Source organism: Nipponia nippon, unplaced genomic scaffold (genome assembly GCF_047370975.1).
Source record: "Nipponia nippon isolate SJK-2023a ecotype South Korea unplaced genomic scaffold, ASM4737097v1 scaffold_10, whole genome shotgun sequence".
NCBI lineage: Eukaryota > Metazoa > Chordata > Aves > Pelecaniformes > Threskiornithidae > Nipponia > Nipponia nippon.
The window spans coordinates 27701902-27716621 of record NW_028262291.1 but is presented as its reverse complement, the minus strand read 5'-3'; the positions used below and the strand labels follow the sequence as shown (position 1 = coordinate 27716621).

Sequence of the window (14720 nt, the reverse complement as noted above, 5' to 3'; positions counted from 1 at the left end):
CCACCCCTAGACGAATCCTCCCTGCAAGAGCTCTCCTTCCAAACTCCAGGAGCCTTCAAATCATGGAAGGGGAATGAGGATGAGCTGGCTCTTCTAATTCAACTATATATATTCCCTGACAGCAGGGAGTTAAGAACAACACTGAGCCTAAAAGAGAAGGGGGGAAAAAAACCAAACAAACCAACCAACCAAAACACAAAATGGGAAGCAGGAACAGCCAGAAGACTTCATGGTAAAAGTAGGCAGGGAATCAATTCTAGGGCTGCGATATCTTTACATCTAAGTCATTCTAGATTTGCCTCTCAGGAAAGCACAGCTGGAATACCACTGTTGAGTCTGAGTCTCACAGTGATACAGGGGAAGGAGATTATAGGGAAACAACGGAAACGATCAGAGGCTAAAGGGAGCACACTGAGATTAAAGTAGTGAAATCTATCTAACTTGGCTCGCTGACAAATAAGGAGCATTAGAACGTCTGATCTAACCCTGAGGAGAAAGTGGAGGGGGCAGGGAAATATACATCTGGGTATATCTAGGAGCAGCAGAATTAAGAGAAAAGTAGAAAGGATTTAGATTCCCAGATAAATAATCCTGGCTTATCCTTAGTAGATAAGGCTAAAATGACAGGAAAGTTTGGGAAATCTATTGGATAGTACCTTTGAAAAACAAAGCCAGGGAAAACTCTCCTCTGCATAAGTCTTGCTGTGATCCCTGCTGGAAGAACTAAGTGCTCTAACAGATTATCACAAATAGTCCTACAGAAATTATCTTTTTCAAGTCTCACATACTGAGTATGAGTAGCCAAAGCCAAGACCAAAGGATCTGCCATAGAAAATTACTTATACTTTCTTGACAGACAGTAGAGCTGGTTTAAGGACATAAAAGCAGGGGAAAAAACAAGAAAGAGCAATTAGTATGGGACAGTGCTTGAGCCACACAACAGAGCTTGAGTGAGGGAGGCAGGATCAAACACATAGAGTAGTGATACCTGACGCGAGGATGTGGACGGAAATCAGAAGAGGGAAGATGAGAAGCTATCTGAGTGATAAGAAAGCTTCTGAGGAGAAAACAGAAGAGAAACTAAGTGCTGCAAGATATAGTATTTAACCCTCTCCACCCTGTGGCACACAGGGCGGACCTCCGCAGGGCCTTTAAAATGCTCCATTCATCATTAAATGGGCTCCCGTTCTCTCTCTATCACACCCCTTCCAGGCAGTGCACAGCCAGGAGCCACATTCTTGTTACCAAACCCCTTCTGGCTGCCTGGTTCCCCTGGTGACTATGCAAAGCAACCTTGGTGCAACAGTCACTAGCCAGGACTGTGTCCAGGGAAGACAATTCCCTTTGACTCCTGTACTTCAAGGGCCAGCACCCAATGCAAATGAAATACAAGACACTGTGGGAGTGTGGAAGAAGCAGAGAGCTAAAGACAGGTCTAATTCACTACAGCTCACTGGAGAGGAAGTGCTGCTCGCTGATCTCCATAGGAGTCTGAGCAATTCACTGAAGCTGTCTTCCTATGTCCTAGGAGTAAATGCTGACCAGTTGCAACATTTTCACATACTAAGGCCTGTTATACTCAACAGTAGCTTCAGCTGGGCTCCCATGTCCTTCGTAGCAGCTCTTACCTCTTTCTTGTAGCACAACTGGTTGTACATCGTTGGTTTGGGAATCGCTTCAATCTTCACCTCCTGGGTAGATGTCCGATATGAGGGATTACTATAGGTTAGGTTCCCCAAGCCAGGGTCCGTGAACTTGGACTTATTATGCCTAGAGAGAGAGAGAGCTGTCAGAAAAGACGTAGGGCCCTATTGCCAGGATCCAAAGTTCCTGAGTGCTCAGCAAGTGGAAAGCTCCAGCAATCTTCACTGTCCCTCAAAGAGAGAGAATGCTGGCTTCACCTGGCTCTTCAGCTACCAGTACATTCACTAGCTATCAGTCCAGCAAGGCACAGCCATGTAACCACAAAAGCTATACCGGCAGTAGCTGGTGAAGCTATCTGGCAGAAAGCACGTGAGCTCACACATGTACTGAGATATGAACTATCTCATGTCCCTGTCCATAACTCTTAAGCTCTCTGCAGAAAATTTAGCCAATAAGGCTTCAAATAATAGAGTTGCGTGCCCAACACTTCAAAGGCACAGGACTCAAACCTTACAAATAAAATCATCAAACACTGCTTCCAGTGGAGAACAAAGGGATTGTAAATGAGAATAAAGATGAAGAGCTTTCAGGAGCTTTCTTCTACAAGCCTAGATTTTACTATTAGCCAGGAGACAGGGAAAAAGATCACTTACCTATATATAATTAAAGCAGCAATAAGCAGCAAAATAAACAAGATGCTGAGAAGACCTCCAATAATGTAGCTGACATGCAGTCCCTCTCCTGAAAGTGAACAGCAAGGGTAATTTATGCACTCTCCTTAACTCCTACCGGATAATACTGACCTCAGTCTAACACTGAATATAGAGGTTTTACACTATACACAAGTACGTAAAGTGTCAGCACACCAAGGTTTAGCAGAGGGGTTTGTTTGGCTTCATATGAAACCAAACATATGACAACCCTTCCTCCCATCCAGGCCCCAGCAAACCAAGGAGCATCATGATCTTTGTAATGGGGTTGGATGAGTTAGACCCCCTTGCTGACAGGTTACTCCTACAGTGCGAAACAATTACCCTAGTCAACTGTCCTCAACTAAACACAAACGGGACAGTGAAGAGTATCATTAATGGGAAGAGCCCAATGGAGGAGGTATGGGATGAAAGAAAACAGAACTATTCTTCAGACCAAAGTGTCGTTTGGGAAAGTCCCCATATAGGCTAATGAACGTGTATGACTGATGTTCATCCTTTGAAACACTTTGCTCTGCTCAGAGGGCATTTGAGTAATTCAAGTCTGAGTTTCAGAAATTTGAGTTTCAAACACTATGGACTGGAATGCCCTGGGCACATCTGGAGGAACAACCCTGGTGGAGAAGAGTTAAAGAAAAGGAACTCACCCATGGTTGCCAACACTGCCTCATTGGCATGGGTACACAAGCCTCGCCTAGCATCTTTGTCAGAGCAGCTGAATGACAGAAGGACAGTTAGTTACTGAAAGTAGCATCAACGTATCAAAAGTATCAAAAGACAGGATGGGACAGGCTAGCACTGCAATCCCTTCCATTTCCAGTTCAACAACAGGAGCCTTCCTTTCTCTTCTTCAGTATCCTTCTGCACCCAGAGGAGAGAGGACCATATACATATATATAGGGGGGGTGTGTTTATATCAATTATAGGTCTGCAATGTCTTTATATCTGAGTTGTTCTAGATTCACCTCTTAGGTACATAGGTGCATACATATATGTATCTATCAGGACACAAATTTCAGCATCAGTGCTGAAGCAAAAATCAGAACATTCCAGAATCAGCACAAAGATCTTTCTGTGCAATACATCATACCGAACAAAGTGGAAGTTTTGCCTTGTAAATAACCCAGCCATATATTATAGAACATACTTTTTTGCTGGGCAGGATAGCAGGCTGTAGGGAATTAGCAGAAGAAAGTCTCTTAACTACCTGCATTGTAACTTAAATATTAGGCTGCAAAGGTTCTGTTCTGCCCCAAACAAGCTATCCCTTTGTGGCAAGGGCAGAACCGCTTCCTCAGGTGTCTAGGTCAGGTCTGAGATGTCTCAGTGAACTAAAGCAACAGACTTCCCTCTCTTCCTCTCAGAAATAAGTTCTCAAAATTAGGAGTTCAAAAATCAAATGAATGACATGGTCTCAGGAGGCTTTTAACACTTCAGCACAGTCAGCCAATACACGTTTCAATAGACAGAAAGATCTCTGCACCTCTTTCTTGCCAGCTCAACAGTGTTCTGCATTCTTTGTCAAAATGGTTTTCCCCATGAACGAATGTGAAGTCTGGAGCTGGAATAGCCTCTTTTGGCTAGGGAGAGGTACAGCTGGATGATGACAACCAGAGGGGGGCTTGCATGTTGCACCTTGCACAAGCTGTGACTTTCACACCCCAATTCCAACAGAACAAGAGCACTTACTTTCCTTCCGCTGATTCCAGAGATGTGAGAGGTTTGGTTGTTGAAGTATCTACTCTGCCACGTGGTGTCTGACTTCTCTCACTTACACTGGTGGGTTCAGGACCAGGGGGCACCACACCAGGAACTAGAACAACAGAGAAAAATAAGCAGGACCCCAACTTTGTGGGACAGGTGAACAAGTCTGGTAAGCTATAGAGAGTTTCTGAAATGGCCTATATGAGCAGCTTTCCCATCTCAAACCCAGTCTGTCAGTAGAAAGGACAGAAGAAGGCTCTACTGCTCACAACCGCTTTACTTCCAGTATGTGACTCTGCATAAGTTTTTATACACTGAAGTGCTTCAGATGCTCTGGTTGCCACTGCATAAGTAGTGGCAGTGGCTTACTTATGGAAGCTACTAACCAAGCGACACTCAGTAAACTCACTAGTAGAACAGGGCCGCCCATCTGGTTCATCCGGACACGCGCAGACAAAATCAGAAGCCCTGGCAAAGCAGAGGTGAGTGCAGCCTCCATTGTTCACTCCGCAAGCATTAGTACCTGGAAGGAACAAGCAATTTTCTAGATATGTTGCAGATGACCAGGTAGGAGCTCAGAGCAACAACCTTTTTTCCTGCTCAGCCAGAGATACTTCCTAGAAATCCAGCAAGTAACTATGCTCCGGCACATGTCCTTCATCTGACTGCTAAGAAAGTGATGACAGTAGCCAGACACTGGTAGGATTAGTGCAGTCTTGAAAGGAAGGCACTGGAAATCATTAGACAGGAGCCCACTCAACACAGCTGCACAGATTAAAAAACAAAAAGCTCACATTCTTCTGTTTTAACACAATGTCAGATGAACAACACAGAAAGTGATATTTGCTAATCAAAGCTGTAATAGAACACCATTAAGATGTACTTGTCTGAAATGTCACAGGCAGACAAGGAATGTGGCCAGGGAAGATGCAGTAACAGTTTTGAGTATAAGAAAGGATGCCAACCTCGCTTGAACAACCTTGCTACAGCAGCGCAGTGGTTCCAGAGTTCTTTTTGTCTACAATTAGCATTTGCCTGAATCAAGGTCCTCCTATTTACCTGTCTGTCTCTGAGGGGAAACCACAATGATATCCATCAGTCCCTCAACATTAGCTAGGACTGTCTCTTTGTTCCGCCCAGAGTATTTGTCCACTCTCTGGATAGATTTGGTTTGCCAGTCAGTCCAGTATATCCACCTATCCTGCTGCTCAGGGAGACAGCAAAGAAAAATCACAGCCATTAGCATGTTTATCCATGTAGACACAGGATACCCATAAAAACCACATCCCAGTGGCAGAAGGCCCCAAACGAAGGCCTTTTGGACCCCTTCCCCTCTTATCATAAAGAGGATTATTGTCTACACCCCACAGGAGTTCAGACAAACTTCCTTTGTTAGCTCCACGGAAGAGTTAAGTACTATCCCCTCAGTCACCTTGGTTTCCCCAGACTATAACACTTCCCTGTCCCCAGGCTTCACTGTCCAAACTCATCAACACACCAGGGAGAACGGTGGCAGCAGGGAAGACTTTTTACCTGTGTCAGAGCAAAGGGATGCGACACCTGGCTGACCAACACTTGCCGTAGCTTCCCATTGAGATCACAACTCTCTATGCGATCAAGATGCGCATCCACCCAGTAAATCCTGGAGGAACAGGGAAAGAGGTGAGCTTCTGTCTTTACAATCCCTCTTTACTTTCTAGTCATTTGCTAGCCAAGATGGATAAGACAACAAAAACCCACCCAAACCCAAACCCACAACGTTACTCCAATAAACCAAGCTAAGAAGGCTAAAAAAACCCATTACATCCCTTAACCCTATGCAAGTATAAGAAAACCTTTCACTGACCTCCTGGTGTCATAATCCAAAGTCAATCCATTGGGCCATCCTAGGTCAGTGTTAATCAGGATTTTACGTTCAGAGCCATCCAAGTTTGCCCGTTCTATTTTAGCAATGTGACCCCAATCTGTCCAGAAGAGGTACCTGAAGAGATAAAAGGCAAGTATAAGAAGAAAAGAACATTTCATTTAGGCTAATGAGAGTTTTAGTTATGAATTAAACTGCAAGATTCTTCAGGTTCAAAAAAGGTCACGTGGTCTGTAGCTTGCTTCTCCCAGCTATCTGCCCAACCTTCAAATTCACTGTCTGCCTGATTACATGTCACTCAGAGTCAGCCCCTTACTGGTACCTGCAGATTCACATGGCACATCTCTTCTTCCTCCCACAACTTCCTCTTCCAATCTGCCTCTGTACAGCCCTTCTCCTTGCCCCACCAATACCCCATACCTACCCCTTCTTGGGAAAGACAGCAATGGCTCGGGGCTCATCCAGGCTGTTATTGATCAGCACTTTCCTGGAGCTTCCATCCAGCCTAGCCACTTCTATGGTATTGCGTCCCGTGTCTGTCCAGTAGAGGTTCCTGGCAACCCAGTCCACTGCCAGGCCATCTGTAGTCTTCAGACCCTGACCAATAACAGTTTCCATGTTGCTGCCATTCAGATCAGACCGCCTGGATGGAAATCAATGACAAATGGCAGTGAGAAATGGGTCGCTCCCAGAAAGTCTTCACACCTCCATGCGTGATCCCCATCAACCACAGGGCCACTTCATACTGCTACCTCCCTAATACCTTTTTCCCCATAGTCTCTAGCAGGTTAAACACACCTTCAGCATTTAGTTCAGTGATACACATGATGCTGTGTACCAAAGACAAGGCGTCAGTAGTGATCTATTGCCAGCACCTCAGTCTCCCCAACTTATTGGCACACTCCACAGCTCACTGTCACAAAACCAGTACAAGTAGCTGGGCAACTTGAGCACTGGCCAAGCAGATGACTGGCACCCACCTGATGACATCAAGAAATACATCTGTGTAGTAAATCTTGCCATCCACACTGTCATAGTCCAGAGATATGACGTTGTTCAGCTCAGGGACAGGTATGTGCACATCTGTGTGGTCACTGGTGTCCAGCGAGATACGACGGATGGAAGCACGGCTAGAGAAAAGTAGGTAGGTCTCCGGAGACGAGTCGCACGTCTGCTCGTCTCTCTTCAGCTGGATGCCAGTGGGGCAGGCACAGGAGAAGCCAGTGGGGTGAGGCAAGCAAAGGTGGGAGCAGCCACCATTACGAACTCTACATTTATTGAAGCCTTTAGAAATAGGGAAAGTATAGTTTAAGGATCAGTGTGGTCCCACAGACCAAAGCTTTATTTTAAAGGCTACATACACACCCAACTTGCTAGCAGCTGCATTCATCCTTACCATCCCAGCCTTGCTGGGAATCTACAGCCCTTCATACAGCGACTGCCTCCCTCCTTTCCAAGATTCATGGTGGGTATGGGCATGGTTGGGGCAAGAAGAACAGGAAGGCACAGAGGAAAAGGGAGCATTAGGAGCAAAATCTTGACCTGCATTCCTTGCTAGTCATAGTTTTCCCATGAAAAAAGGAACAGCCAAATGCTGATAGATTCACACAACTGCAGTTTAACTTTATTATTGCTGCAAATGGTAACACTTAACAGAAAGATCCAACCCGTGGGGAAGCAGCGTGACAATGCACCAGAGGCCAGGCTGACAAAGAAGCTTCTGTTTCAACTTAGCTGCACAAAGTGGCAAGTAAATAAAAGCATCAGAGAAGCCTGCTGAAAGTGCCTGACATATTAGGGTCATCTCTTTTTTTATTTTTAAAGTTGAAAAAAAAACAGCGTATCTTCATTAGGAGAGGATAAGCCCAGAAGACAGGTGCAGGGAGTGGGAAGAAGACAACAGGGATATGATGGCTAGAGTTTTGGTTAGCTTTAAGTTATATTATAAAGTTATACTGTCAAGAGTGATGTTCTGCTGCTAGTAGCCACAGGAGAGGCAGCATAGAGTTTTCTGTAGAAGTACGTACTGGGGAAATTCCACCGAAATGAAGCCACAGCACAAAGCAACAACTCCCACTGAAGAGCAAGGAGGCAAGATGGTGCCATATAGGATCCCCAAAGAGTAACATAAGGAATCTGACTCTGGCACAGAATAGTTGGAGAGCATGATATATTAAGAGCAACTGAAGAAGCAGAGATTTTGTAGAGCAAAGTGGCAGACAGGAAGATGAAGCCTGCAATGGCTGGGAAAAAATTACTAGAACTTGACACAAGGTTTCAGCAACTAGCTTAAGAGGAATTAGTGCCTTCTGGAGTTAAAAAAGGGAAACTGTCCAATGCCAGTGGACTCTGGTGAAGCCTAATAGGGCATGACTCATTCAGTCCTCCTAAGAAAGTGTCTCTGATGTGCGTGAGAATGAGGCTGTCGGTGCAATCCAGTGAAGGAAATGGGATGAAGGAGGTCAAAAGGCATGCAGTAATAAGAAAACACCAGACCTATGGCGGTGGGTAAACATGGAGAAGCGTAAAAATAGTTAAACAAGAGGGAAGAAGAAAAGAAAAGCTGATTTTTTAGAAGTTACTCTATCACTCATGCTTTACACTAAAGAACTCTTTTCAATGATAGCTCCAAAGGGCTCCCCTAGTCACCACAGACACCTGCTGATTTGGGAGCAGCCTAGCAACTCACCCAGGGGACGTGCCCTATCAACAGCTTGAATGTCCATGAGGCCAGGCAGGTTTGCCCTCACCAAGATGACATTGGCACCAGTGTCCTTGTCAGCCCTGTGAATGCTGCGAGTTTGCCAGTCAGTCCAGTAGATGTAAGAGTCCAGCAAAGTGAGGCCATAGGGATGTTGCACTGGAGACAGCAGGGTGCGACGGTTAGCACCATTGAGATCAGCAGCCTCAATACGCTGAAGAAAGAAGTAAACATCAGCCCCACAGTCAAAACACCGATCCTCTTGCTAGCAATCACTATATCAAGTGGGAAACAGAGCCTAAGCAAGTGATGTTATTCAAGTTCACCCTCCCCATAGCCCATACTCTCAGAAAAGCTTATGTTCCCCTTGCTCTTTTGATAGTTTGCTCAAGAGCTTCAAAACAGCCTCCAGGCTACCAAAGACCCAATGACAAACAATGCTGAAGGACAGAATCGGACCTCAGTGTGTGCATCAGCCCAGAGCAGCTGGGACCCAGCCTTATCCACTGCCAGTCCATTAGGCCAGCCCAGGTTGTTGCTGATCAACACCGCACGTCCAGAGCCATCCATCCCAGAGCGTTCCAGCTTGGCATTCTCACCCCAGTCCGTCCAGTACATATACCTGGGGAAAAGCCAGCAAGTATTATGGAAACAGAGGTCAGAAGTCCGGTTCTAACCCCTAGATAGCCTCTTGACAACACTAACCCCATCTCATGGTATAAAGCTATTGCTCGAGGGCTGTCCAGGTTCTGCCAGACCAAGACTTTCCTCATGGAGCCATCAAGGTTGCCCACTTCAATTCGGTTTGTTCCTGTATCTGTCCAATATATCTTCCTGCCAATAGCATCCACAGCCAGCCCATCTGTAGTCAACAAACCTGAGAAAACAGAAGGTTTATTGGTCACTGCTCATCCTCCCATCTTAGTCACCAACTTCTGGTATTCCCCTTGTGCACCTCATCAGGCAGTTGCTTTAGGCTTTGCTTGCCCTTCTATCGAAAATTTAAAGATTATTCTACCACGGTATCAGAGAATCTCTCTTCTCATTCCGCATGGAAGCAAGAGGCTCCCAGGCCAAAATCTCTCTTACCTGTAGTGATAATGTCCTCAAATTGTGAGCCATCAAGGGCAGCCCGGCTGATTTTCCGCAGTGTGCTGTCTGACCAGTAAACCTTTCCTGGGTGGAAGAAGAAAGAGAAACTTAACAAAAGCCCACAATAAAACCAAACCAAAACAAACCCCAACAACCAAACACAAAAATCCTTAAAAAACAGATCCAGGTCTCTGACTACCAGCTACACCATTCAAAACAGACCTGACTGCACAGGAGTAACAGCAGCACAAAACTATTAAGGTAGAGTGATAAAACAGTACAAATTATCTTGTTCCAATCCTCCCCAAAATATGTAGGAGCACTGGCACTCTGACCTTTACACAAGGCCAAAGAACACATAACACTATCAGCCAGTAATATAGAGTCCCACATCTGATTTCTCAGAAATGTCCCAGAGGACAGCAATCAGATCATCTACCTTACTGTACAATAGTGGGTTTACATCCAGCACAGCATCAGACGTTTAGTATACACAAACAGCCAGAGTCTCAGCTCTACTGCTGTAAAAGGCTTCAGCAGGAGGAAAGCTTTCTTAAATCCAAAATGCACAGGAACCTCAGTCAATATAGCAGGAAGCTTTTTCCACATAGTTGGCATTCTCTGTTTTCCTATAAGGACATTCCTTTCCTGACTGGAAAGGAATATTTGCAGCACATAATAGAAAAAAAAAACCTACCCAAAATCACAACCTACAGCCTGGGTCTTTACTCAGACATTTAGCTATGAAGTCACTTGTTGCCTTTCAAACAGACAGCCGGATACACTAAGAAGTTCAGACCTTCATGAGGATCCACTCCAATTGCAATGGTGTTCTTCATGGTGACATTGACTGAGACGACAACATCTGCAAAGTAGGGAATATCCAGAGAGACCATCCGGATGTCAGTCCTTCTGGCAAAGATCAGAAAGCTGGTCATTCCTGCAGAGAGTTGAAAATGGACAGATATCAGCGAGGAACAAGTTCAGTCAACTGTAGGCATCATTTATTGAACATCTGGAGGTGGAAAAGGGGAACTCTCAGGCAGATCTTGGCTTATGGGGAGTCTGGGTACAAAAGCTTTACTGAGCATTATTGAATGCTTCTTTACATTCAAGTTGAAAAGGATGCACTCATAGAAGGGTTACTTCTGCTAACAGGTGTGGGAAATGGGAATTAGGAGTCAGTTTTTTCCTGCTAAGGAGAAAAAGTGGATGTACCATGGCCTGAAGCCGAGTGCCTTCCACAGTTCTCAAAAACAGGGTCCATGGGAGGAGTGTGTACAGGCCTATTAAAGAATAGAGCACCTTGTAGTTAAAAAAGAATCCACCTCAAGATTCGGACAAAAGTATGGGGAAAAATGTGACATTTGGTTTAGTTGCCCAACGTAATTTCAAGAAAAAATTCTTCTGCATCAATCCAATTATCAGGAAGTTTCTTCATAGTAATTCCCACTCAGATTGAAGGTACAGGCATCAAATAGGTTTTTCAAGGGGTAAAGCAGATAAGCACATAAAAGTGAATTTTGTTCTCTAACAAAGTAGGAGCCAAATATAACCGTGATACCAAACTGCAGTAAGGATCCTACAGAGAGGACTCACCAGGGGAGCAAGTCTTGCCATCAGATTGCAGGTTGATCCCAGTAGGGCAGGTACAGCTGTAACCTTTTGGAAGAGGTGCCAAAAGGCACAGGTGACTGCAGCCTCCATTGCTAACTTCACATGCTGTATGTACTATAGGAAAGAGGATGAGAAAGCCATAAGCCAGTAGCACAGGCACAAAAAAGGGGTGCAACAGCTATAGAAATGCATTCTAGAATTCCCTTAAATACTAAGCCGAGAGTTATTCTCGTGCTGTCATATTCCACCCAGAGTCTTAAGGCATTGAGGGCTGACAGATAGGTCAGCTCCTTGCAGGAGAGCTGTGCCACATACCAGAGCCTGAGCAAGCTCTCAGCTCAGTGTGGCTTGGGGCGAGCTCTGTACCTGGTGGCCTGTGCCGGTGGAAAACATGAATATCCATAAGATTCTCCAGATTGTCCTGCAGCGTTTCCCGAGCCTGCCCAGTCCTTCTATCTGCGCTCTGGATGCTTTTGGCCTGCCAGTCTGTCCAGTAGATTCTCTCGCCATAAAGAGTAAGTCCAAAGGGGTGAGGCAGATTGCTCCCAATCAGCACCTGGTCAGATTACCCCCAGCCCCCCCAAAAAACATTACTAAGAAGTCACTAAGGGGAAGAGGCTTCCCTTGCCCCCTCTCAACATCAAAATGTACAGTCACAGCAAAAGGAGAGCGATGGGGCAACGTTAGCCCTCAGAAGGAGGTTCCCTCATACATAGTTTGCAACTGAAAGGGAGCTTTTCTCTCCCAGTGAAAGCAGCTCAGCATGTCTTGATTTGGAGATTTCACTTTCAACTGGAAAGAGAGGCAGGGGCCATCAGCACTCTGTGCTCTAGGACTTACACCTCAGGCTCCCAGACTCCCTCCTCAAAGATGGCTTCCTTACCTTCCTGTTGCTTCCATCCAGACTGGCATACTCGATGGTCTTCATGCCTGCGTCTGCCCAGTACAAGCACTGTGATTCATAGTCAATGGCCAAGCCATTAGGCCATGTCAGGTTGGAGGAAATGATCACCAAGCGGTTTGAGGCATCCATACCAGCACGCTCAATTTTTGGGCTGGCTCCCCAGTCAGTCCAGTACATGAACCTGAACACAAGCCCAGACAGAAGTGAATGCCCACACTCCTTCACTGTCACTATGGCCAGGCAGTGTTACAGAGAAGCAAGAGAGCCTGGTGCCTTGAGGCCCTAGCAGGAAGCAGCATTAGACTAATATTGTATTCATGTCCAGCCCTGGGTTCTTGTAGTGTACGTAAGGTCATACTCAAATTTATATACCTTCTACTGCCCATGTGCTGGCCTAATTACAACATGGAGGAAGAAGTTCAAGATAATAGTTCAAAGTCTAAAAATTAACCAATTATTTACCAGTCTCCAACACTGGCCCTTTATACTCTTGCTGCATTGGTCTTCCAGTAATCCACTCAAGGAAAGAATAGCACACTTCTATTCAAGACCTTCAGTCATCTAAAGCAATGGCTGGCAAGCTTTTTCCTATCCATCCCATCCCCAGCTCCTCAAGGTCTTAGATTCAGAAGCAAAATCTGTTATTGAAATCACTTGTTTCTGTTACTCTACTCAGGTTTGCTTTCCATGGCACAGTCGATCCCTCAATACTCTGACACAGTGCTTTGAAGCCAAGAAGCCACTAATGTTACAGCTTGCTTGAGATCAGCAGTAATTTACCTGAGGAGACCCTTCTGACTGAACTCTGGTTGTTAAGCAGAGAGCTTGAATATAAATTCAACACAGATGTGAAATAAAGAAATAGAAAAGATCTAGATGGTCTCATTGTCAACATTTTTTGTACATCTTTAGTTATTATGTCCCAAGGATAAATAAATTAAAACACCAGCCAGCTCCTGCAAGCTCTACAGCACAACAGGCAATTATGCCTGCTTATCTTGTTCCACTAGCATCCAAAATCAGGTCTTTAATTTTAGCATTTCACAGGATATAGAACAATGGCATCAGAGAGAAAGACAATTGCACAAAACCAAAGAACCTGAACATCTTTAGACATGCAAGAATTGCCATGTCATCCCAAAAGAAAGAATCTCTCACCCTCCGACAGGGTCCACCACAATATCTCTAGGTCTGTCTAGGTTCTCCCAGATGAGAACAGTTCTCATGGTTCCATCTGTGTTGGAGACCTCTATCCGATCTGTTCCTACAAAAGTCAAGAGAGAATGAGAGAAATGTCAAGGACCTCTGGAATCGCAAGAGCTAAGGCAAAAAACATCCATACAACAATGCATTCCTCCTCTCCGTCTGTCTCTGTTGATAGCTGAAAGACAGGCAAGAAACGTGCCTCAAAGCATCACCTTCCATTAGATCTCTCAAGTCACCTCTGTGGCTGTCATTGGTGCTGAGTCCTGTATGAACGCAAACCAGCTCTTTCCTAAGCCCCCAAGGTATCTCCATAGGCATGAGTGAACAGCTAGAAGAGAATCACCTTCCTTACATCTCGCTGAACTATGACTCGCCAGCAGGGAACATCCTCCAAATACTACTTGCTGCATCCCAAGCCACGCTGTTTGAAGATATGTAAACACACACAATCACCAGCTCTGCAGCAAGAGAACAGTGGTGCTTGACTTCTACTATAAACCTCTCCATAAAATTAGTACTGGGGATACTGCAAAGAGAATTAAACTTCCACCTCTACTCCCACTTTGTTAGAAGCACATGAGATGAAACTCCATTTTTCGCTAGAAACAGACTAATTTGCAATGAGACAGACAGAACTATCCAGCTGTTTTTCAGTTTTCATGGCTAATAAGGAAGAGAGAAGGCCTAGGTAAAGCAGAGGATCTCAGTACCTGCATCAGTCCAGTATAGCTTGTTGGTGACCCAGTCAATTGCCAGTCCAGCTGGACTTTCCAGGCTGGTGTCCACCACAACCTAAATAAAAACAAACAAACAAAATCCTTAGTGCGATTAGACCTTAGGGAGAAAGCACTTGCTCAATTCACTACCCATTCAAAAACAACGTTAAGTTTCAAAAGGCAAAAGCCCAAGCAGAGGAATGCCATATGAGAGAGAGCATTAAGGACTTAGAAGTTCAAATAAGTCTTACATTTGGAGAAACATCTATTTTTCATGTCTGTTCAAACTGCAACTCCAAACTTTGAACTCTATTCTCCTGATTTATGGCAACATTAGCCTACGGTCACATGCAAAAAGCATTCCCAAGGAGCATGGCTCTTGTTCAAAATGTAGTACGTAACAGAGGATTTAATACTTCTTCCTTTCAGATTTTAGGGCCACAACAAAGGAATTGACCACAGCTTATAAATCAACGTGCTTTGTGCCCCAATTCAAGGTTTTCCATACAAGCGGGAACGTACACCAAACTTGTGTATGATCTCAGGGCTCTTCTGAGCCAGA

At 45.0% G+C, this 14720-nt stretch overlaps 1 protein-coding gene across 3 annotated transcripts in view; it reads right to left on the bottom strand.

Annotated features, from left to right (window-relative positions):
• Positions 1 to 14720, bottom strand: part of LRP4 (LDL receptor related protein 4) — an 82657-nt gene that overhangs the window by 3550 nt on the left and 64387 nt on the right. For 2 of the 3 annotated variants that reach the window (XM_087746124.1, XM_087746125.1), the window contains exons 18-37: positions 14153 to 14234; positions 13395 to 13500; positions 12216 to 12417; positions 11699 to 11888; positions 11315 to 11446; positions 10515 to 10655; positions 9713 to 9799; positions 9329 to 9500; positions 9083 to 9245; positions 8612 to 8837; positions 6903 to 7206; positions 6347 to 6565; positions 5905 to 6039; positions 5592 to 5700; positions 5118 to 5262; positions 4468 to 4581; positions 4044 to 4167; positions 3002 to 3069; positions 2298 to 2385; positions 1629 to 1770 (exon numbers count right to left, since the gene is read on the bottom strand). In XM_087746124.1, coding sequence (XP_087602250.1) covers positions 1629 to 1770; positions 2298 to 2385; positions 3002 to 3069; positions 4044 to 4167; positions 4468 to 4581; positions 5118 to 5262; positions 5592 to 5700; positions 5905 to 6039; positions 6347 to 6565; positions 6903 to 7206; positions 8612 to 8837; positions 9083 to 9245; positions 9329 to 9500; positions 9713 to 9799; positions 10515 to 10655; positions 11315 to 11446; positions 11699 to 11888; positions 12216 to 12417; positions 13395 to 13500; positions 14153 to 14234 — 2949 coding nt within the window. Of the gene's footprint in view, positions 1 to 988; positions 1058 to 1628; positions 1771 to 2297; positions 2386 to 3001; positions 3070 to 4043; positions 4168 to 4467; positions 4582 to 5117; positions 5263 to 5591; positions 5701 to 5904; positions 6040 to 6346; positions 6566 to 6902; positions 7207 to 8611; positions 8838 to 9082; positions 9246 to 9328; positions 9501 to 9712; positions 9800 to 10514; positions 10656 to 11314; positions 11447 to 11698; positions 11889 to 12215; positions 12418 to 13394; positions 13501 to 14152; positions 14235 to 14720 lie in introns of all 3 variants that reach the window. The other variant, XM_087746126.1, reaches the window with a different exon arrangement.